General features: G+C 34.2%; 2 protein-coding genes and 3 long non-coding RNA genes across 5 annotated transcripts; 2 read left to right on the plus strand and 3 right to left on the minus strand.

The window, feature by feature from the left end:
* The first annotated feature begins 1,459 nt into the window (after positions 1–1,459).
* LOC141614439 (uncharacterized) lies at positions 1,460–3,356 on the plus strand. Its single transcript, XR_012529337.1, has 3 exons — positions 1,460–1,847; positions 1,970–2,075; positions 2,719–3,356. It is a non-coding gene; the product is annotated as an uncharacterized LOC141614439 (long non-coding RNA).
* A 387-nt stretch (positions 3,357–3,743) lies between these two features.
* LOC141614440 (uncharacterized) lies at positions 3,744–6,536 on the minus strand. The gene is made up of 2 exons (XR_012529338.1): positions 6,214–6,536; positions 3,744–4,070 (listed from the first exon to the last, which is right to left on the minus strand). It is a non-coding gene; the product is annotated as an uncharacterized LOC141614440 (long non-coding RNA).
* Positions 6,537–7,985: 1,449 nt separating this feature from the next.
* LOC141614441 (tRNA nucleotidyltransferase cca2-like) lies at positions 7,986–9,912 on the minus strand. Its single transcript, XM_074433186.1, has one exon. It carries the CDS (start codon positions 9,831–9,833, stop codon positions 8,286–8,288), a length of 1,548 nt encoding a protein of 515 aa, XP_074289287.1. The 5' UTR covers positions 9,834–9,912; the 3' UTR covers positions 7,986–8,285.
* A 5,297-nt stretch (positions 9,913–15,209) lies between these two features.
* LOC141611504 (uncharacterized) lies at positions 15,210–17,371 on the minus strand. Its single transcript, XR_012528636.1, has 5 exons — positions 17,248–17,371; positions 16,644–16,737; positions 15,882–15,988; positions 15,597–15,783; positions 15,210–15,465 (listed from the first exon to the last, which is right to left on the minus strand). It is a non-coding gene; the product is annotated as an uncharacterized LOC141611504 (long non-coding RNA).
* Positions 17,372–23,767: 6,396 nt separating this feature from the next.
* LOC141614444 (uncharacterized protein At1g08160-like) lies at positions 23,768–24,673 on the plus strand. The gene has a single exon (XM_074433188.1). The coding sequence runs from the start codon at positions 23,868–23,870 to the stop codon at positions 24,462–24,464; it is 597 nt and encodes a 198-aa protein (XP_074289289.1). The 5' UTR covers positions 23,768–23,867; the 3' UTR covers positions 24,465–24,673.
* Positions 24,674–25,777: the final 1,104 nt, after the last annotated feature.

The raw sequence follows: 25,777 nt of genomic DNA on the forward strand, positions 1-25,777 counted from the left end.
ACAAGTCTTTTATTTTTGATCAAATTGAGTGTGACTGCACTTCTACAAATGTTAATTGAATCTTTCAAGTTGTGATTGCAATTGTCTCGACAAAAAACGATAAAGAAGGTTGAACCAAATAATACCCTTCATGAATTGCCTAAGTTGTTTGGCTTTTAGAGCACCATTTTAAAGTATAAAGTGATGCTTTACATGTTTGCAACATAAAAGTTGTTATTTGTTGTTTCGGATCGACTGACCGATCACATGTTATAATTGCAACGACTTATTTTTGTTGTTTTCTTGGTGGATAATGTTGTACAACATCGAGAATATTAACTGTACTTGTTTAGTTGATGAATTGTTATATCTAATTAATAATACATATGCAATGTTATAATAGCACATGTTAATATGTTACTCCGTATAATAATATGTATGCAATGTTGTAGTTACGTTGGTGAAGAGAAATTCTTCCTATTTTTATCCTTCTAATGGGTGAGTAGAGAGGATGGAAGAATTTTCCTTATTAGAAAACAAAAAAATGTCATATTTTAAGCATTCGATTTAACATAGTGGTGGACTTATTAGGGAAGACTAGCAGGGACAATAATAACTGTACTTGTTTTGATCAGTTGATGAATTGCTGGATCTAAATAATACTTATGCAATGTTAATAGTATATAATAGCACATGTTATAATAACGTGTATGCAATGTTGTTGTACTTACAATGGTTTTTCCGTCCACCCGAGAACGTCCCCCCTACTCACACATGAGGAGGATACAATATTTAATTTCCATTTTTATCCTTCTTATGTGTGAATAGGGAGGACAGAAGAATTTTGCTTATTAGAAAGCAAAAAAAAATGTCATATTTTAAGCATTCGATTTAACGTGGTGGACTTAATAGGGAAGACTAGCAAAGACAATTGCTGTTGTTAAAGTATAAAATTCTCAAATTTTCAACCTATATTTTTAATTTCTTTTTGTGTTTCCCTTATATAATTACTTATTTGCACTACTTAAATTTTTCACAAATTGTTGTATAGGGCGGTCTCATAGCATAAGACCAGCCCAATATGTGAAAGCCCAAACAAATCATTTTTTTAAAAAAAAAAAAAGTATTTCGTATTTCAAGGACAACCATCAAATACGTATTTAGTATGTATATTTGAGGTAACTATTCTTCCTAAAAAACAAACGACTAACCCCACTAACTCTTTAACTGTTCATCTTCTTATTAGGAAATTAAAATCATTTTATTGTCAAAACATAAATCCATCACTTTCACAGAAATTTTTGTGGGTGCTTCTAGTCTGCAACTTCATAAATTTGTATCAATCACGACAATGTCGAGAAAGGAGAAATCCATCAAGCAGGCTTCTTTGTTTTACATACACTTTTCTTCTATTTTCCATATGCACGAGGTTCATTTGATGCAAAGGGTACCGTCTTTGACAATTAACTTGGGTAAGAATAGTTTTTCTTAAGCGTGATGTGAATGGTTTCGAGGAGTATGTGGAGTAGGTTAGGGACGGGGAATCGACGATTGCTGAGGGGGTTGAGATTGATGGGAAAAAGCTTGACTTCGAGGTTGAATCTGTGAATGGAATGTTCAAAATTGATTTGCAGGAAGTGTATGCCAGTATTTTGGTATTCGATGTCGAAAAGAGTTTCAGTGAAGTCTGGATTTGAGATCCACTAGTGGGTGTATGGATTCTGAACCTTCTTATATGTCTTTTTAGGTCTAAACTCAAGGAACATATGCAGTACTGTGTTGATCACCCGGACGAAATGAACAAGCTTGCCAAAGTTCAGGCCCAGATTTCTGAAGTCAAAGGAGTTATGATGGAGAATATTAAGAAGGTATGAAATTTTATGGTTCTTTGTGTTTGTATGAACTTGTTGATAACATGGAAGTCTGGAAGCGCTTTGTTGTGGTGTATCCTCTTTTCTAATCCTTATTAAGAAGGTATGAATTTTTTCAGCTCTCATCACGTGCCCTCTGACTGCTCTTTACTGAGGTCCTGGGTTGTGGTGAGAATATTGAGCTCCTTGTTAACAAGACAGAAAATCTCCACTCACAAGTTTCTGGTACTACATTTTTCATGTTTTTCTTTGCAGTTGTGGGAATACAAATGTCTTGTGCATTACTCTAACTTTCATTTTCCTACTCTAAATGATAGTCCCTTTATCTCGTTGTCCCAAGTTGACTAGAGATATTTAAGAATTAGGGATGAAAAATCATTGTTGCCATTTGACTCAGAGTTGTATGTAAAGATACCATAATGCCCTCATCTTTATACTACTCATCTAAGGAAGTCTATGTTCCTCCGACTTGGCTTGTAAGTGTAGAGATACGATACACAACACGCAACCAAAGTGAATCGTAGGAATAACATAGAATCATGATTTAGAGAGTTCACTTTTCTATTTTACTCATTCTATGTCGCCAATTATTTTGGCATGGAGTCATGGACCTAAAGAAATTAATGAGACAATATGTATGGGATGGCAGTTGGTCTTCCTTAAGACGGCCATATATGTCTTAAGTTTAAAACGGGTCAAGTACGACCGTATATAAATAGATGGGACAAGTTTATTGTCATTCCCGAGGCATTTTACTTTTTTTTGTCTCATCTATCTTTTTGACCCGTTTCATGTTTCATTTAATAACACTAACTATGAGTAATGTCGATGCGCAAATGATTGAATAGTTTATTTACTGCCTTTATAGGCACAAGACGTTAGGCAACAACAAACAAAGATTAGGAGAAAGATGTGGCTTCAAAACATGAAGGTCAAGCTCATTGTGTTGGGTATCATCCTCGCACTGATCCTCATCATAGTCTTGTCAGTATGCCATGGGTTTAATTGTTCGAACAAGTAGTATCCTGGTGGAGTTTCGTTTGGAAAAATGCGTTAAATATATCACTATACAAGCCTGTCATACGCCCATCACGTATCTGGTTTGTCTCGTTTTAGTAACGCTCCCTGACTCTTGATGATTCATGTTAGAGTTTCATATTTCTTGAGTATAGTGCTTTGGTAAGAGAATGATTGTTTCAAATTCCGGTGTGTATAGGTGACTATAAAATCTGGAATTTTCTGTCATGGAAAATGTACCTTTTTGTACTTTGATAATACTCAGTTTGAGACTCGTACCTGTTGAGTACGGCTTCGTTGGAAATTGAAATGGCGACTTCCCTTCATGGTGGACGTATTCATGTTTGACGTCGTTTGCATATTGCACTCATCCTTCTTGTATGACAGTTGACATTAGTGGTTTATTCTAATGTAAGATGGCCTCTTATAAGATTATCGGTAAATGAACACAGCTGAAGGGAAACAAAAGGCTATTTCTCTTCAAGAATACCCTGTTATGTATGAGTATTGAGCAGTACCGATAATTCGATATGCGTTCCCTTCTTTTATTGTTGTAATTAAGTCCTGTTTAGATGCGTTTCCCCCAGATGATAATGAAAGCTAGTCTGGTAACTAGTCTCATGGTGAATTTGCAACATATCCAGATTTAGTTCGCAATGGACCCTTAATTATCTCATCTTCAAAGAGCACTCTTTCGAGATAAAGTTATAATTTTAAGGGGACGTGGAAATCAACACCGAAAAAGTCACTTATAGTAAACGTATATATATATATATATATATATATATATATATATATATATATATATATATATATATATATATATATATATATATATATATATACATGTGTAATGTAGAATGCAATAAAAGAGGACGTAAAAAAGTGTAAGGTTATTAATATTCATTAACACTCACAAAACCATAATTAAATCTACTCTGTATAATAATCCAACACTAACATATATACCAAAAAAAAAGATAAATATTTGGAGTAATTCTTCAAGCCACTGCATAGCAGAAACTTTTGGTTACCCGCCATCAAGATCAACATGGGCATCAATAACATAACCATTCTTCATTTGCAAACCGTCTGGAGTTTTATAGCCTGGGAGCCTATCACCATTGTAGACAACCCAAACAGTTCCTAGGCATGTCCAAATTTGTCGAAGTAATCGGGTTTCAAGAGATAAAGAGGAAAGTCCTGCTTGAAGAAATACATAACATCATGATTATCTGCTCTCTGTACATCATGGTTATTGAAACAAATAGAAAAGTATGAAGAAATACATAACATCATGATTATCTGCTCTCTGTACATCATGGTTATTGAAACAAAAAGAAAAGTACTCCCTATATGAGAACTTCAGCAAATGATAATGTGTGGCTGAAATTTAGACACTTCTAAAATACGGAGTACTTTTTACTTCAATTACTTTGGCTATACTTGAATTTAGAAGTTTACAAAAATCTAGAAAGCATAGTTTCAAGTTAAGTTTCAGGCTAACCATGTCTTGTTTTACCTCCGCCCGCGATACAAACAACTTCATCGTTGCCAGCTAACATCACTTAATTGTACTATGTATAGCACAAGAGATCCCATAAACAAAGCTCAAATCAAATTAAAACAGCCATTAACTATCCACAATTCAAAAATAGAGCAAGGTTTAGAATTGTTGGTTCAAACTATGCTCCAAATAATCAAGACTAGAGAAACACACACGGATTGAACTCAGGACTCGACATATTATCAAGGCCATGTCATCATCAAAACACTGCATAGCTCATCAAAACACTACATAACTCTATAAAGGTTAGATCTTTCACATAAAACTAGACAGTACAAAATTTACGTATATTACCATGTTTAAACATAAAACGTACATTACCATGTTTTAAACACTACATAGCTCATCAAAACACTACATAACTCTAAAAGGGTTAGATCTTTCACATAAAACTAGACAGTACAAAATTTACGTACATTTCCATGTTTTAAACATAAAACTTTAGGTTTTTAGCTCTCGCATATTTAAAACTATGCCTAAAAAGATGGCAATGTTTCCAGCTTTAATTGTTCTGTAGTCATTCTATAATTAAGAGTGTCGTAACATTTAAATTGCCTTCGACATTAGAACTTAAAACATTGAGTTTTGAACATAAAACAAGCCAATATTAAGTTAATAATCTAAAAAAACAGTTTTGAACATAAAAAGGTTGGATTTCTAACATAAAACTAGACAATATAAAATATACGTACATTACCATATTTACAACATAAAACACTAGGCTTCTAACTCTCACATATTTAAAACTAGGCTAAAAAAATGACAATGTTCTCAACTTTAATGGTTCTGTAGTCACCCTATAATTAAGAGTGTCAAAACATTTAATTTGCCTTCACCTTTAGAACTTAAAACATTGAGTTTTGAACATAAAACATTCCAATATTAATCTATACTACCTGACAACTATTACATTTAAAAAGCAAGTATAACGTGAAGTTTTTAAAGTAGAAGTATAAGTTTTCAAATCAAAATTATTCCCCATTCCCTAAAAAGGACAAAATATATCGTTCAGCTAATAACTACTTAAAAAGTTCAGTTTTGTACATAAAAAGGTTAGGTTTTTCACATAAAACTAGACAGTACAAAATCAACGTACATTACCATGTTTTAAACATAAAACGCTAGGTTTCTAGCTCTCACATATTTAAAACTAGGCCTAAAAAGATGGTAATGTTCTCAACTTTAATTGTTCTGTAGTCACCCTATAATTAAGAGTATCGTAACATTTAAAATGCCTTCGACATTAGAACTTAAAACATTGAGTTTTGAACATAAAACAAGCCAATATTAAGCTATGCTATCTGGCAACTATTACATCTAAAAAATAAGTAATGTTAAGTTTTTAAAGTAGAAGCAAAAGTTTTCAAAGTAAAATTATTCCACTTTATCTAAACAAGACATAATATATTTTTCAGCTATAAACGTATAGTTTTGTGCATAAATCTAGCAAATACTTATTTACCTTAGGAGACTAGTATTAAATCATGGAGATAAACAGACTGCTAAGTTTCCAAAGTAAAAATTGAAGTTTTCACACTAAATTTATTTCACAACCTGTAAAACTGATTTACTATATAACGTTGAGTTTTTTACCTAAAAAGGTCGGCTTTTCACAAAAAACTACTCCATGTTAAGTTCCTAAACTAAATTATTGTGTATTCAAGCTACAATTAGAGGCTATGTATAATATTAAGTTTCTACAATGAATGAGGCGGTTTCAGTTCAAAATCATCAATCAGTAGCCAATTAAACAACATGGATAAAAAAGATGATTATTACCTTCACCTTTTGTTTCAGAACGACATGCTTCAATTTCAACTTCGCTTTCCTCATCCTTCATGGCCATTGATTGATCAACCTCTTCACTTTGTTGCTCATAAACCGGACAAATCGAATCATCCATCCCGATTATTTACCTAAAAATATGTTTACTCTTCCTTTTAGCGGATTCTGATTTAGAAATTTATTTTTTGAATCATTGTTTGTTGCAAGCAATTGCTGAAAACCAGGAATTTTGCAAATAACCGATTCTCCATTCTTCTCCCACGTTTACTGCTCAAAAAAGTGGGGAAGATGTAACTGTTTTTTTTCATGTATTTCTACTTTCTTTTATGTATTTCTACTTTTAATATATACTCTACGATGAAATTTACAAAAACCTGTTAACTGGACTATTAATTCCTATTGGGCCCGTCCTATGCTATAAGACGGTCCTATAGGAGAGTAGCTGTAAATTTTTTGTCCTCATTAGATTAAAATTCTACCTCAACCACTAATCTAATGGCTTGGTACTGAATATCTTGGACTTCACATTTATGAGTGCCTATTTACTAATGGATTTTCTTTACTAATTGGCCCAAACTGATTGAGATTATCGACTACTCGTACTACGTGCTGAGTTGCTGACTTCATGTCTAAGGATTCCAATATTAGATCGGTGCGACCACCCTTATTAGCCCATTATAACATTGCTTCTGACTGCGTCACACATACTCATGAAAAAAAATTCTGTACCGATTTAGCCATAATAATTACGAGAGATACAAACATTAGAGCAATAGCAATAGAAGAACTCTACATAAAGTTCTTATCTTGCCATGTCACATTTCATTAATTCCAATGTTTAAGAACTTTTATTCACAATAGATGACATTTTTATAAAGTTCTTAAATGGAAAATAGTAAATATGTTGTTGGTATTCACAATTTTCAAAGTCATGTTTATTGGTCCTCAAATTCCCATGTATAAACAACCAAGTTCTTATTTTAGAACTTAATTCTTAAAATTAAGAACAACCTTGTAGTTGCAATAGAAGAACTTTTTATTTTGGATTCTTATTAATAACCCCAAAAATAAGAACTACTATTGCTATTACTCTTAGAAGACCTAATCTCACGACTTTGTAACCTATTAAATAACCTTCAAAGGTATCATTATCTAAATAACCTTTCATAACAACACCAACAGGCAACACCAACAACAGAACCCAAACCAATCTCGTGGTCCACTCAAAAGCCGCGGCTTTTGTGAGTGGCGCTTATAGCGCAACCGGCTGAGCCCTTAACACGTTCGAGCGACCTGTTGATTGGGTAAATGCGGCCACATCATCCACAGCTAGCGGTTGACCTGCCTTGATAATGTGAACTCGTAAATCATTGTACGAGAGCTTGAGGATGTGGTTGGGGCTGTGAGCCCAGAGTTGAACGTCTTTTGTAAGATTGAACATGTCTAACCACACTTGCGCTGCCGTGAAGGTGGGTTCTTTGGCTTTATTATTGCGGACCAAATAATGTAGGACACAATTATAAGTAAGAAGGTGACAATGAAAGTGAATAGAGTTTTATTTGGCATTGCATCATACTGTATGTTTTTGTTATTCGATTGTAAATGTGCTACTCAACCAATGCTCAATTTTCTCATTAAGAGATGATAACCTAATAGTTACACGGATGTACAATTGTACAGGATTAATCAGTGGCGTTATATTGCTCTGATATCGCCTATCAATCCCTTCGGCCTTCTATTGTATTGCGTATAACTGCTATTTTTAACCACAAAAAAAAAACTTGGATTCTAAAGAGTAAACAAGCCTTAAATTGCTTACTTCCATTGTGGTTCGTTATCTTTGACTATTAGCCCTTCTTAGTTCTCTTCTTAGTTCTTATCAAAGAAATAATATTAGCGGAAATGTATACAAGTAACAAATAGACATGTATAAAGGGGCAGGGCCAGTAGCAAAAAAAAAAAAAGAAAAAAAAAAAAGTGATCTCTCGATAACTTAATGGTAGACCGTCTCTCCCATGTTTTTGTTTTTCTTTTCAATTGATATAGCACCTCTATTTGCTTGTCCGTTACACATTTTCTGACCTCCGCCATTCTTTCTCCATCCACACTCGGCATTCTTGAGCAGTTCCAGAAGGATTGGCAAGCTGCCATTCTACAACCTTTTGTTGCCACTCTCCTACCTTTGGTCCATTTACCTTCAAAATCGACTTTATCTCGTATCCATTGAATAATGGCTTTGTCTCCCAAATGTTTTCGAGACCTTGTTTAGTGATCATGTCCTTCACCAACATGAACAATTCCCTACTCTTCTCGCCATTAGGATATAGTACTACTAAAGTCGATACAAGCAATGCCGCTTGCCAAAACTCTTTGATTTCCGGCATAACCAAGCCTGTCAACAATACTCGTAATTTCAAAGACTCCTGTCCATCTTGCGCATTAGCCTCTTGAGTTGTAAGACGAGACATTATTTCCGCAAACTTTTCTGTGGCACGGTGTATCATTATAACTGTGTCCCAATCCTTGGATTTCAGCTTGAGAGAATTTCGAAAAATATGATCAACTATATATCTCTCTTTCGTGTTATTATATTTGTATTTCATGTTCCGTAATGGGAGGAACAAGGCAGAATATAAGCATAATCGTCTTTCGTCACCACTTACAGAAACCGCTTCAGCTTCAAGTGACTGAATAAGGCGCCATGCTGCATCGACAAAAGCAAGACATTGCCTATCACATGCTTCTGGTATTAAAGGTTGAATAACAGAAGGCCGACAATCGAAAAAAGTCCAAAACAATTGCAAATCACAAATATAGGCAACTGCTTTAACAGGTTGATTTCCGCAAATCATGAGGTCGACTTCTTGACCAATCCGTTCCCTGCTTAATTTTTCGTCAATAGATTCTCGCACTTGTTCAGAACTAGCAGCTTCCTTTAGTCCATCATCTAGCGTGAAATTGTACCTTGCAGCAAAACGAATTGCCCTAAGCACGCGCAAAGGATCATCCAAGAAAGTCCCCTTTGGAGATAAAGGAGTGACGATCTTTCCCAACTTCAAATCGGCTATACCCCGTCCAGTAAAATCTTCGACAGCATTAGTGTTAAGGTTGTAAAACAAGCTGTTTATAGTCAAGTCCCGTCGATTAGCGTCTTCTTGTGGGCTACCGAATCTCATGGTAGGGATCCGACTCTTTTTACAATGAGTTGGGCTTCCTTCAGACGGGCCAGATTGGTCTGAAGGATTTTGTGTTTGAGAATAGTCTTCGGACCTCAAATTCACAAAATCAATCAACTCACCGTACAGGTACATCCTGCCAGTTTCTAAGTGTTTGGATTGTTCGGGATTGATAGGAATGATACCAAATTCGTTAACGTCTTCGCCTTGTTCTAACAAGTAGTCATAGATTAATTGACATAGTTGTTTACCAAGCATGTTGTCGATAGCAATATCGATGTCGTAACAATCTTTGCCTAAGAGCTTATCACGAACCCAACCACCAGCAACACGAAGCTTGGTTTTGAGATTATTGTGATTAACAACTTCTTTAAAACGATTAAAAATCATCGTCTCTTTCTCCGTTAACTCAATCACTTCTTTCACTTGATCTGCCATGCTTGCTTAATTTGCAATGAAAATATGAGGATTTAATCGGAAGATTGGAAAGTTCAAAACGGGGAAGGGAAGCCCCAAGGGATTGTATATATACTGCTTGTTTGGGGACTTTAGGGTTGGAGCCTTGGAGGATTTATTGGAAACTTACGAATAATCCCTTTATTTATTATTTATTATATTATATACTAATAACTAATAATTACTAAACGAATAAGGTGAAATTTTTTTCCATCTAAAGTGCACCACTTAAATTAGGAAACAAATAAGATTTTGTTTCATTAAACTATTAATATCTTTATTTTTAAAATATTTGTTTTTACCCAACTACAATTTCTTCATTAAACTCTAAACCAAATAATAATCTTTTTTATTAGAATAAAATAATTTTATAAAATCATAAACTATAAATTATTAAATATTAAATACTACATTGGTGCTATTATTATCTCCCATTTACTAAAAGAATAGGCGAAGTCTCATTTTTCCCGCTTAAACCATATCTCTTAAAATAAAGCGTATTATTTTTAGCACAATCTTTTAATAAATTTAATATTTAACACATTCTATATTATTTCACATTCTACATAAATTTATCGTCATTATTATATGATTAAAAAAATTGTATACTTTTTAAAAAAAAATTAATTGTACGATGAAAAATCATTGACTTTTAATGACAATAAGTTGCACACAAAATGTTAATAGTAAAAATATTCTAAAAATAACATCATTAATTTTTTGGTAAAAAGAAAACTTTCATTAAAATACTCATTTCATGACTTTTTACAATTTTAATTTTTATTACTCAAATTAAAATAAAGTGATGAGAAACATAAAAAATAAGTGAATTGTCAATTTAAAATCCATAAATAATACGGAGTACATTAAAAAGTAAAAAAATTATAAATACCGTGCATATATTGCACGGGATCTAAACTAGTTAGATTAATAATTGAATTATACTACCTTTAAAGTATAAACAACATTATAAATTGCTATTATCAATTTCGAGAAAAAAAAATTATTACAATAATTTAAGAAATTTTTTTTAAAAAAAAAATTCACAAAAATACACATTTATTGACATTGTTCAATTCTTTTCTTTAGCTTAGTAAAAGGGATAGCTATGGGCTATCTACAAAATTAAAATATAAATTGATTTAAAAGTTGGGTGAACTTTCATCCTAAAACTATAAGGGGGTGTTTGGTTTACTCGTGGGTATGGGTTTGGAATCGGGAATCATACCTGAGTGGTATCGGGTTAGAACTTGATACCTCATACCTTGTGTTTGGTTCAATTTTGGTGGGTATGGGGTTAGAAATCAATGAAAGCTAAAAAATCTTCAAAATGCAATATTTTTAATAATAATTTTTATACTATTAAATCATGTGGAGAAAATTTAATCAAATAAATATATAAAAAAAATTACAATGATTTTTATCATTTTTTAACAATTCTAATTTGATACCATGGGTATCAATCTCATACCCACCCCCTCCCTGGGTATGAGAAACCTATACCTCATGGGTTTAAGGTATGAGTATGAAACCTTTATTTTTATCAAACAAACACATGGTATGAATTTGGTTCGAACCAAATACCCTTAAAAAGGGATAAGAAAGGTTTAGACCATCATACCTTGTACTAGCAATCTAGCATATAGCTCAACGTTTAGAGTGAATGGAAATTAAAATATGAGCTATGGGTTAGCTACAAAATTGTCAACGTACTTGTCTATTTGGTTGGAAGCGAGCTTTAAGTTAAAAAATTATGATAAATATGGAGCGGTAAACATCGAGGAAATTGATAATGAACAAGTTGGAGAAATAGATAATACAATAATGCGTATGTCATATTCCTTAGATCTGCTTATCAAAATAGGCAATTTGAACAATATACATAGACAAATAGTCAGCTATCAGCCCTTCATACAACTCAAACATCCATCCTAGCTACAACTCATTATTTATTTATTTCTAACAAGTTTGTAGTTTGTACTAGTCCGCACGTTCATAGTTGACTTTTCGGCTATATCTTACAAATACAATCAATACTCGTTGTTTCTGAGTATCAAGTACTCGATCGTACGTACCATTTCATATATTTTTCCTACAATTTCTTTTTTCCTTCCCTCCCATTTACGTTGACATTCATCATTTCATCATCCAAATAATTCCTTACATTTTCATTAATTTTTATGCACTTCGAATGTATTCACCAAGCCAATCCTTAGCTACTATACCCTCCATTAAATTGACCTTATTTCCGAATGTCAACGAAAACTTGGACCATCATCATCCTAGCCAATTTACTTGTTCTTGGAGGTGCCGCGGTATACATCGCTTGGTTAGCCGATCGCATCAAGTTTCCGAAATTCAACATTGATCAAGCAGCCGTTAACAACTTCAATTTCACCAATGATAACAATTTAACCGTCAATTTCATTTTCGTCATTCGATCCCACAACGTTGATAGTAAGTATACTCTTTTTTACGACCACTTAGCTGTTTCCGTGTACCATAATAATTATAGCTTGGGTTTTGAGACGCTAGGGTCTTTCGCGGAAAATGATCGTAGAGACGATATTGTCTTTACCACACATCCTAGGGCTGGGAACGTACATATTTCCGATGACCTTGTCGCGGCCGATATTAGAAATGAGACTACTTTGAGGCGGCAGCTAGAGGTGGAAGTTATGATAAGGGCTTCGGTGAATTTCGAGGCGAAAGGGTGGAAGCGTAAGCAATATTTGTTGAAGATGATGTGTTTTCCGCTAATTATTGATCTTAAGACTGGAAAGAGTTCTAATAAGTTAGATTGTAATTTAGATAACTATGTAACTGCATAGTTAACACTTTTGACTATTTTGTAATTTAATTTAAAAATTCTTTTGTATATATAATTTATTGGGGTGTAATCGAGACGATCTGATTTGAGTTCGCTAAGTTTTTGCACAACAATGAAAAGGGAACTAAACAAAGTCGTGCTATTTATCGACTAATTAGCAACATTTCAATGGTTGTAGTAGGCTCAATCGCTAATTTTAATTGGTCAGCTCAATGGTTGAGGAGCTCTCGAAACAAGGCTCGAGTTTGGTTCATTTTCGATATCATCGGCTCGAGCCTAAACTTCATCTTAGTTTGACTTTGACCTTTTTGGTAATGTACGGAGTGTTAATTGTACTGATTCTGATGTGCTAAGAGTTTGTTATCTGTAATAAGTTTTGTTTCTTGAAATAAGAAGATACCTTAAGGCTGCGTAAAAATGTTTCTGGAAATGGGCTGTCCTGGATTACGGAGAGCTAATTAACAATTGATAATCATGGACTATATGACAAATTTGCAAGCAACTTCAATCGCATCTCGAATCGCATCTCTTTGGATGGTTCACTAGAGTGAGTGTACCACAAATTAAATATATGTGGAGTATTTTATTCGAATTGTATGATTCTAATAAATGAGATGGAGTATTTTTATTTTCGGGATGCAGTAAATTACCCCATAACTTATGTATTATGTTCAAATCAATCCCCTAAATTTCACTTGTAGCAAATTAGTCCCATAAATTTTCATAAATGTACAATTAAACACAAATCAAGCTTTCTACAATTTTTCTTTAACTAAAACTTATTTTCTATTTAATGATGATGAAACCCTGGATGCATCTCCTCCCAAGCCTAAAACCGCCACAAAAAGGAGAAAGGGAACGGGTTCAACCGCCCCACGAAAACTAAGGTATCCCAAGAAATCAACCGCCTTGGTGGAGGAAACGATTGATGAGAATGAGATAATTGAGGAGAAAGTACCTCTCAACACTTGCATGGACCTGATTGTGATACCATATGGAGAATCGTTCAAGAATGATGTTCTTAATCACATCAATTCACTTGATCTTCCGGCAGACGTACTCAAACTATGTCACAGTATGCTCGCTTGTTGCTTTCACAGTGGAAGAAGGTACAAGAAATTTTGTATGATTCTTCTCCTGCTTTCAAATACTTCAAAGATCGAAGCCATGTATGCTCAGAGTTGGGTGAATCTCTTGGATAAATACAGCCCTATGTATTTGTCTGAGATCATTCAGTTCTATGCAACAGTTAGAGTCGATGTTGCATCTGGAACCCTTTTAGCTTACATTAACCAAAAACCATTTGTCTTAACTGTTGAACAACTTGCTGCCCATCTCGAAGTATGTGATGTCGGGCTTACCACTTACTCAAAACATGACTGGGGTGAGATTGATGATGCTACCTCCACCCAAGTCATGAAATTTCTTCGACCACATGATGATAATGGCCCAACCAAAATTTAAGCCCTTGAATTAACCGCCCCAATTAGGTTTATCTTTAACCTAATCTTTCAAAACCTTATCCCAAGTAATAACAGTCGAGGGAGGTGCTCTCTTCTTGATATGCTCCTTATTCATCACGTAGTCAAACACAAACCAATTAACCATCCCCGTCTTATGTTCCACCGAATTTAAGAGATGTCCACCGAATTCTAAAATGGCAACTTTGACAAAAATTTCGTGGTACCCTATGGTATGTGGATCTCTATCATTTTTGTGAAGGAAGGGTTGGTAGTGAAATGAAGCCCTGCCATTGAAAGATTGAGTGATAAAATGACTCTGGATCTACTTTCTCGGCTGAATATGGAAATTCGAAATGGGAAATTGATGAGGAAAAATCAAGGTGCGGGTGATGCTACAGTTGGGTCAACTGTTTATCAGGGGGTGGTTGTTGCCAAGTTGGATCAAATTGTTGGGCTTGTGAATCACTTGATCAAGGAAAATGCAAAGTTTAGGGATGAAGTGGCTGATCTCCGTACCATGAATGAGGACATCTTTGAACGCCTTGATGACAAAAAGCCGAAAAACAAGCCCTAAACCATTGCCTCCCTACTCCTTTTATCCCCCATTCTCTTGGCTTAATGTTTGTTGAACTCTCTTGCAATTTCTAGATTTTTTTTTTATTTTGCTCGAATAATATTTACATGTGGTTTGAATCGTGTTGCTAGTTTGAACATGTTGTATCCCTCCTTGATCACTACAAGAGAGTAGATCTTTAGTGGCGTTTAATTTGAACTATGGCGGCATAAGTAAATGCCACGAAAAGTTATAACAGCATTTGATTAAATGCCGCCTCATCCAGTGTCGCTAAAAGTTCTTGGTGGCATTTAGTTGATATGCTGGTAAATGCCTAAATAAACGCCATCTTAGCCCTTTTATGAATATGTAAATACACCACTTTTCTTTTTCCTTTAATAAGATTTATTTTCATTGATAAACGTGGCATTGTTTTTTTATATGCTTTTTGGCTATTTGGTTTTGTTTTCTGTAAAATAAGAAGTAATTGCTTAAAAAAGGGACAAACCAAATAAAAAAAATAATTAGCATTTATAATAATGAAAATAAAATTCGTCACTACAAAAGGCTTATATTGATTAGTATCCAATCAACTTCATTAACACCTAATCAAAAATAACCTAAGCCTAAATTGGTATCACCCAAGAGTCAAAATTGCTGGAGCTATTGGAACATTCACAAAAAAGCTTCAACTTTAGGGCTAGATCTCGCAGCAGAGCCGACTTTCTCAAAACCAAAATGCCATCGATTCTTCTGCTATAATCCGACCTGGACAAAAGAAAGCAAATATCATTTCGCGCATTACCTAAAAAATTTACATGAGAATAAATACTATGAATCCAACATAAAGAATATATCTATCTGTGTTTGTGTACAAAAAATGAAAGATAAAGACTTACTATTTTTTATGGCCATTCGCATGAAACAAATGAAAGATTACAACGACTATGTACGGTGACTAAGGATATCTCTACCAAATAAGGCCGTCCTTAGCATGGATAAGTCCATGGGAGCACGTTCAGTCTTCCGGTCCTTGTGAGTCTCCAAGAACACATGAGCTCGGCATGGTGGTATTCCATCAACAGTCTGGTAAAAAGAAATTCATATGACAAATTACAGCTATTATGAACATAAGCTCTAAGCTAAGAAATTATGAACATAGGAAAAAAATCACAAATCTGTACTTCAATCACGCGTGCAAAACTTTTCGATTGAGCTGCAATGAAGACTCCGTCTATTCTGAACGCTATTCTGAACGCTGCGTTCGTGTCCATTTTAACAAAGTTTTAAGCTGCACAAATTAGAAAACAAATACTAGAAGTTATTTGAATCAATTATAGAATTTATGCAATATAATAATAATAGTAATAATAACTAAGTTAAGGCGAAAAGATAAGCTCCGCCATGAACTATGATTTTTACTGTATAACTAACAGAAATAAGTGAACCTAGAAAAATAACATTTTCAATGAGATAAACACTAAAATAGCTGGGGATGAGAGGATAAGCAGTGGTTTAGTAGAACATCACTGAAATCAAACATGGATTGGTATTGTAAAGAAATCAACCGGTTAAGGATTGTGATATAATGGCAGTTAGCAGATGAGAAATTTTCAAGACTGAATCAAAACAAATGAGAAATTGTCAAACTATACAAATTTTATAAAAGCCCCCAATTTAATCATAAACCCTCATTTAAAAGCATTAAGAGCTAACTCTAAAATTTGTTTCAGAAGAATACCCACTTAAATTTGAATATAGTACAAGCCTTCATCATAATTACTAATAACTAAACAATAATCAAGTTTGAAAAAAGAAAAAACGACAATCAAAAGCAAGCAACTTTGGGACTGAAATAGATGGAAGAGCCTACAACCCATGAAACAACAAAGCAGACAGCACAAAAAAATGATAAGTGAAGGGTTTAATCAACAAAGTATACATACTTAGTAATAGCAAGTTCTTCAGCGGACTTGTAATAGCCCTCTGAAAATCCATGAAAGAGTTCAAAGATTTTGCTTCCAATAGAAGATGTCCCTACTTCACAAATTGTACTTATAATTCAAATAAGTATATGATTAACAAAGCTTGATTAAAGAGAAAGCACAGAATAAAAAAAACCAAGGCGGATTCATCGACTACCAACAAAATACAAGACGGCAAAGTAATAGCAAATGGTTATTTCAATCATTCTTATTCTACTGTTAATTCTAAAAGTGTAACAAATGAAATCAAAAGATTTATTTTAAAGTGTAACAAATGAAATTTCACACAGTATAATAGAGCACACTAATTTCCTTATAGCAATTATTGTTTTCGAACTTTTAATTAAACTTCTAATTTCCAATAAAATTAGATCATCGAGAATTCGTCGACTAGAGTTTGATATTTACACTCATCGTCAACTACTAAACCACAGTAATTTCCGATTTGTATTTAAACTTCATTATCTTTACCAAATATTGGTAGAATTATGACTGCCGCAAACATGAGAGTCACATGCACCGATCAATTAGGAAGAAGAGAAGAGAACATAAGAGAAAAGCAAACCTGGATAATGAAAGCACCAATCGAGATAAACCTGGATGAAAGCACCGATCGAGAAAATCGATTTAGGGTTTAGGTTTATTTGGGAGAGATGAAGTTATTGGGGGAGAAAATAGATCTAGAAAATATATTTAGGATTTTTGTTTTCCTTTTTTAAGGGGAAATTAAATGTCAGTGAAATAATTTGGGGGAAATAGCGCGCGGAGCCCAAATGTTTTGGCATGTTTATAGCATTTGCTTCATTAACTGCCACCTGAAGTATGACTAAGCTGACATTTCTACTTTTGCCGCTAGATAAATGCTGTTAAAGGTGTACAATGTTGTAGTGGATGATGTCAAAAGGGGGAAGTAGTTCTAATATGCTTATGTGTAATCTTTTAACTCTTAGGCTAACGTTTACCGTGATTATGTCTTAGCTTCCATGATTAGATGTTCTACCTAGCCAAGCATGTTGACCCTTTCACATACCTTGATCATGTTTTTAAATTATGAATTATGTTGAAATGACCAAAGACCGACTAACCATGGGTTAAGAGAGAATATCACACATGTTTGAACTTGTCATCATCAAAGGGGGAATTTGTTAGAACACACTTGGTTGATGATGCCAAGTTTCCTTGTTATTTGATTGTTTGTTCTTAGTTACAAATGCTTAGTGATTGAAGCAATCAAATAGACTCTCAAGAAGGCTTAACATGATCAAGATAAAGCCAACATAAAGTCAAGACAATGATATGTCCCTAGCCTCAGTCGAAAGTTGTAAGAGTAAGTGTAACATTATCATTTAAGTCAAGTGGTTGCAAAACCATGCAACAGTGCGCTGCACTGTGGTTTCTAATACTACCGTATGGAGGAACTTTTATACGAAAAGATTAAGTGTTGAAATCATTACAAATTTCATATCCACAAAGTTTTAACATTTAAATTATCAAAGTTTGAAAACAAATCTGAAAATTAAGATCACAAATCTCCATTGTTAAATTCTCTAAATTTGTGCATTTGCTTATTACCAAAATGGTAAGGTTGAACTTGTCAAATTTCTAAAGCTATAAAAGTTTTTTGCCAATTTGGTAAAGTGTCACATGTTAAGTGTTTTGGGAAGAGTTTTCTGATTTTGATTAAAGATGTAGCACACCATTTATTCAGGAGCCTTTAGCTAGACATCCCAAATAAATGAGAGTGTTACCATCTCGGTTTCCCGAGGTAGTGAATAATAAAGTACAACAAACCAAAGTACTTTAAATTAAACTTTAGCGATTACATGTTCATTACAGATTAACCAACTAAAACTTAATATCAAATAAAGTACAACTCGCAGAGGAAATAAATAAAGTGATTAAATAATCTATGTGGTATAGACTTCTAGGTAGACTGGCCAAATCCTCACGCATTCTCATAAGCTCCCAAGCCAGCTAATCTTTAGTACCTGTAAAATCTGCTCCCCATTATGGTTCATCACAGGTGTTCACGAATACACTGTCAACCACGAGGTTGAGTAGGAATAACCAACAACAATACAAGGTGAAATGATAGGATATATAATACAAATACAACTGAGCTCATTACCCGAAACACCCATTCATCCCGCCAATCCCTGGTCCGGGGTATTCATCATTCCAACCGAATTTGAAGTATTCACCATCTCAAGCGAAGTTGAGGTATTCACCATCTCAACCGAAGTTGAGGTATTCAATTATACGTCATGCCAATTATAAAAATCATCTCAGACAAGAGACTAAGGTATCCAATGAAAAAGAAATTCCAATATAAATAATCCAACAATAAACAATCCAACAATATGTAATCCACATTAATTAATCCATCCAATTCCACAATACTTTTATAAATTCCACAAACCAATAAAGATAAGACAAGTTGAGTAGTTATCCTACCTGGCAAGCAAATCCAATTAAGCAGCTCAAAGTGATCCAAATAATTAAAGCAACCGAATCCGAATATAATTTCTTCACAAATCGTCACCTAACATAAATATTATAATTTTTCCATCAATTATTAATTATTACATTCTATTATTATTTATTATTCAAATTAATTATTTATTATTAGAAGATTATGGTATCAGAAACCCGATTATTCATAAACCCGAACAACTCAATGTAAATCCGTCACAAAACACCCAACAACACCCCCCATATACACGGTTTTAAACCGTGTTTCACCACCCACCATAAACGCCCAAACCCGACACCATACGGCCACCACTATCACCACCCAACATAGCCACCGCAATCCCACTACACCACGCATCCATTCACCAACTGACCACCCATCAAACCACAACCAACAGCCCAGAAACACTCGCCCTAACTCCCTTCTCTACCCGACATCAACCACCAAACCACCACCCTCCACCGTGTATAAAACCCAACAGCACTACTATTACAACCACCAATACCACCTCTGGCCACCACCGTTGACTCCACTGTCCCACGGTGATTCCAGGGGTGGTCCCCTTTCCAGTTTCCCCGGTGCAGCCACTAACATGGCCACGGTTCTCGTCTTAAGATGGTCACGCTACATCCCCTGTTTTACCGCCACCACCGTCACCAACCACCACTTACCACCACCCCTACGCTTTCACTGTGGTTGACTACTCCACCACATCACAACCCCACCATGCCCAGGTCAAGACTCGTCCAGTAGGGGTTCGAAACCCGTGTTTAATCAACCCAACACAATCCCCCAACCACCACGACAACCACCCTTGTTCCCAGCCTTGGTTAGTCAACGTCGGTCAACAGCAGGTCCGGTGAGGTCGAGACGGTCCACGGTAGAGATACGGTCAAGGTCACGGCATGGTCATGTTATACGGTCATGGTCATGTTATACAGTTTCAATTAAATAAAATACAAGTTGAATTATTTATAAGACGATCTTACCTTTTATCGGTAATTGCTCTTCCATCTTCTAAATCTCCTTCTTCTATTCTTAGGATTTATTTTTCATATTATCTTAGTATTTATAGTCTAGGTTTAGAGCGTATATGATGCCAATTAGGAAACTATTGCCTTATTCCAATTATTATAGGAATTACCATTATTATTATTATTATTATTATTATTATTATTATTATTATTATTATTATTATTATTATTATTATTATTATTATTATTATTATTATTATTATTATTATTAAATCCCGCTTTAAATCCCGACCAATACTCATACCAGGCCTAAAATAATCGGCCCACTTAATATATCACACGGCCCAAGGCCTTATTACTAGCTAAGTCCAATTCCCGACTTATTGCTTACTTACTTACTTTATTATTTAATTAATGTCTTACTTGCAACTATTATTATAAATGTCATTAATTAATTATTTAAATTACATTATTTATTCTTATAAATATTATTAATTTACAGGGTATTACAGTCTTCCCCTCTTAAAATGAACTTCATCCCGAAGTTCGCCCATACATAATATAACAATATCTATAAACATCCACTCAACTGAGCATCATTCCAACTTGTGGTAACACAATTATCTAATTAATATTATCAACTACACCAACTTATCAAAAGTGTCACAAAAATAACTCAAAAACATTTGAAGTATAACATTCTATCCCCTTAAGAATTAACTTCGTCCTCGAAGATCGAGATAACAAACAACGGAAATAAATAAACCATTTATCACGAGAACATGTAATACACATTGTATCATAAGACAACTATTATTATCAACAGAACATCGATTGATGGATAAATGAATAACAACAATCTTTCATTTACTTTTAAATAGCAAAACCACATTGTATAGCATATTCGAACTAATATTTATTTAAACTTAACTACCTTACTTAACTACTGGCGAATACATTGCCAGGATAAATAATAATCTATAACAAAAGATATGCATAATTGTTTAGTTAATCTTTTCTTAATTTATATGACCCTCCGAAGTCTATCCCCAAAACGAGCCCAGTTGTGCCTCTTAAGTTCAGGGTTAGATGCCTTTGCTTGACCAAGATATATCACGTCTTCATCCAGCTCGTAATCTGAAGCTCTCTGTTGACGAGGTTGAAGTCTATCATTATCATCGTCCAATGGTCCAGTCTACATGATGTTTACTTCCTCCTCATCATCATCGCTAATCTCTACCACCTCATAGGTTTAATTTCACTCTTCCTTTCCCCAAGGAAAATACACGACTCCACCTCGTCATCACTACTCCCAGTGGTATGGATGACTTGTTTAGGTTTAAGGTTGGTGCTATGGCTATCCGCCCAACATACATACACTAAGTGTTTCAAACTTTTTGAGACGGCTTCATATGTGAGATGTGGAGGATAGATAGGTCCATTATAGTATTTAAAGTTCTCTTCAAGTCTTTGGTTCTGTGTAGTGTACTCAGCCATGTAACTTGCTCTAACTTCACCTAAGGGTCCAGAAAAAGGTAGTGTGCTAACCAAAGTATAGGCTCTAAGATAGGTGTCAGTTATGTACTTCCGATTCCATCGAGCTCCATAATCATTCATAAGGGATTCCAAAGCTTTGCAATGCTCGTTCAAATCCGAATCTGGGAACATGAATAGATCTTCGGGGCAAGTAGTAGGGTGAAGAAACATCCTAAGAAATATAAGGGAACAAGTTAGGGTAGTGAATCATATGCTAATGTTGTGCTATATGGGTATGCATATGGTTACTAGATGTATGCTTAGCATGCATGGAAATGGTATGCCAACTATTGGTTTAGTATAACGGCCACTGAAGCCAATGAGGTATTACCCACCCTTCCTTTTTGCTTGATTTAAATTTATTATTTGTTCGTTTAATATCTTACCAACGACGTCTAACTTAAACATGGATGCAATTGATGCAAATATATATAGGCTTAGGGCAACACATTCTGCATATCACTAGACATGTTATTCTACTTTACATCATCAAAATATGATCAAGGTGCAAGAGATGAGAAACATTTCTTTAGAAATTTTAGCATAACTTACATTTTCAAGGATAAGAAAAACATGTTACAACTTCTAAAAATCATTAATAAATAATAACATAATTACTTCTTGAGCACTTATACATTTTAGAAAATATAGAGAGTTAACAATTCATGAGAGAAAGAATCATGGTCAAAGCTCATAAGATCAATTTATAATGAATTTTACAAATTATTTGGTCGAAACAGAAAATTTACAATAACTTGTCAGAATCTTAGGTCAACTTGTAAAAATCACTATAAATTGTCAAAATATTATCTTGCAACGTGACTTATAAATTTAGATACATATATGAATCTTTTAAATATTGGAGTTAGAATCATACATAAAAATGAAAAACACTAGTACTTGATAAATCAAGGATTGTTATACAAATATTAGTGTAAGACGATTTTACACAAATATATTGTAAAACGAATTCTTTGAATACTAATTTTACGCTAATATGGTCTATTATTGGGCGTGATTTTCTTATGATTCCTTATGTTCTACACAAGTTCTTATAAAACTTAAATAAATTAATAAATTAACGGTAACTGTTAAAAGTATTGCATCACTTTAGTTTTTGTCCCTCATGAACGTTTACCCTGATCCAGATATTAGAATATCTTGGTAGCAAAGCTACTGACAGTAAGGAGAACCAAAACTTTTTCTTAATCTTTTTCCTTCAATTGCTCCCTAATCATTAAAACAATTTTTTTTGGAGATTCTTTTACTTGTTGTATATGAACCATAGTCAATTATAGTCGAATTCCGTTCGGTAATAACTTGCAATCTCAACATTTATATAACACTCGGCATATTCGTAATGTAAATGAAAATTTCGGGATAAATTTTGAGGCTTCAAATAGAAAACTTGGCACAATATCCTAAAATGTCACTCGTCTTAGGTCTTACGACAATCTTACGTAATGCAAAATCACGCGTCTTACACACGACTTACTGATCGATAACCTTTTTTCTCCACAAAAAATTGATGTGCCAGCTGACGTTAGAAATTGTTGGAAGCAAAGCACAAAAGGTCAGATTATTTAATACATTATTTATAAATAAATTGTTATAAATGGAAGCACAAAACTTTAGCTAATGACAAAATAATCATTAATTTGTACATTATTTATCAAATTTTGCTGCTAAAAGTATGAGAGTACTGCCCACTTAACAAGTTAGGAACATAATCCAGTCAAGAAGTTCTTGAGTTACATACAAGTCATCTAAAAAGACCAGTGTAATTCCCAAAAAAGTATAAAGTTGAGAAAGAGAGAACCCACCAATTACATTACATGAACATTACTATAATTTCACAAATTCGATCATTAAACCGTCGTATGGTGCGACCACTTAAAAAGTGACAATTTTATGATAAAAAATGACAAACATATAATTATAAAATGACCACTTTTTAATCTAAAATGATCATTGTTTATCACAAAGTGATTACTTTTTATTCGTCACACCATACAACAGTCGCACACAATAACTGCTAAATTTATTTTAATACAAAGAAGCAAGAATCATAGATCCAAGAATGAAGCAATCTTATTCATTCTCTTCTTTTCATCATATATAAAACACACATTAGACTTCCATTTTTCCATAATCACACCAATCTTCTTAATAATATACTTACATACACACACACAAGCAAAAATGGTTGGTCCAAGAACACCTCATAGTTCTACCAAAACCGGTAAGAGCCCGATGAAGGCAATCGCGATATGTTGTCTCGCCTTGCTTGTGATCATTGGGCTAGCCATTCTCATAACATGGTTAGCCGTCAAGCCAAAGAAGCTCCAATACTCGATCGACGAGGGTTGGATTAGAGACTACAACTTGACCAATGGTCAACTAACTTCAACCTTCAATTTTGTCCTTAGGACTTACAACCCTAATCGTAGGACCTCAGTGTACTACGACAAAATTGAGGTCACGGTTATCTACCGTGGCCAAACTGTCGCGGTTAATACAATCGATCCCTTTTTCCAACCTAAGAGGAACGTGACAAGGGTCACGTTACAAAACACGGCCCACAATGTCGCGCTCCCACCCAAAGTGGTTCATGATTTGAAGGTTGAAAGGACCGGTGGTGAGGTCGACTTGGATATTAAAATAAGAGCAAAACTTAAGTTCAAGCTCGGTATATTTAAATCGCGCCATTATAAGCTAAAGGCTCTATGCTCCCCCGTTGTGGTGAACTTCTCTAACGAGACCAAGTCTCAAACTCGAGATTGTGATGTGGATATTTGATATTGGGTCGACTCTTCGTTCGCTGGTTTTGGATTTATTTTTTTCATTTGATTATTCTTATTCATTGGCATTAATCTCTTTGGTGTGATTTTTGTTGGTTTTCTTATTATTTCGCCGTTTTACAATATTGTTTTGTGAAGGAGCTGAGTGTGTGGTTTGATGTATGAACATTATTTTGTTGTGATGTATAAAATCAAAGCTTGCAAATTTGTGATTTAGCTTATAAATGCATTCTTCCTGCATGTTAGTAATTACTCGTAATACGTAATACGTAATACGTAATACATTACTACCCTTATATATACGAGTATTTGCTTATTAGTTATTCAGTACGTCCAGGACTCCAGGGGCGGAACCAGCCGGAGTTGTCCAATATAACTTCGAGATCGATAGAAATTACTCGCTCTATTCCGTTAATTTGTTTACCTTTGGTTGCTTTTGAGTGATAAGTAGACAATGGGTTATATGGATGATCGAATTGCCTTTTAAAAACATTCCCAATATAAAAAGGTAAACAAATGAATGAAACACATATAAACTAGTTTTAAACCCGTGCAGAAATTGCACGGGGCACTTTTAAAATTTTAATATTAAAAGTAAATAAATTTGTCAGTACGAATAAGATCAAAATAAATATAAGCATGTGATGAAACTCGTCTTATTTTTCATCTCGTTTCAATTAATATACTCTCTCAATCTAATTTTTATTGTTCCTCTTTTATTGTCCTTCTTTTCTATTTTGGGACCATTTAAAGATAAGTGGTGATTACCAACTTTACCCCTTAAATGAAAGAAGAATTGAGGTTTCAATTTTATGGTGGTTACTAGTTTTGGAACCCGTGCACTGCACAGGTGGTAACGGAAAGTATTATTAAAAGAAGAAACTTACGTATATATTGGAATGAGTAAATTACTAAATTTTAGAAAATGTTACTTTGTCTAACCATACACTTTTGTCTACCCTATTAAACTTTTGAAATACTCAACTTTTTTCGCTCGAATTTTCTAACTTGTGAGACGTGAAATCTGAAAAGTGGATATATAATTATTGTAGATTTTATAACTTGTTTATTTACGCAATAAAGATTTGATTATACTCATTGTTGTAACCTTGCTTTTTATAATTTATCATATTATCCCTATTGTTTCTTCTCTACTCAGTTCTTTAAATTCTGTCTCATTTCCCCTCCCATCCACCATCGTCTGGAAGCAGTGTTCACCAACTGACCGACTACCTCAATACCCACCAGCAGACACTCCACCGTAGTGTAACCGCACATAACACCTCGGACCACGACATACCTCTCAAGTCT

The sequence above is a fragment of the Silene latifolia genome, chromosome 11 (genome assembly GCF_048544455.1).
Source record: "Silene latifolia isolate original U9 population chromosome 11, ASM4854445v1, whole genome shotgun sequence".
NCBI lineage: Eukaryota > Viridiplantae > Streptophyta > Magnoliopsida > Caryophyllales > Caryophyllaceae > Silene > Silene latifolia.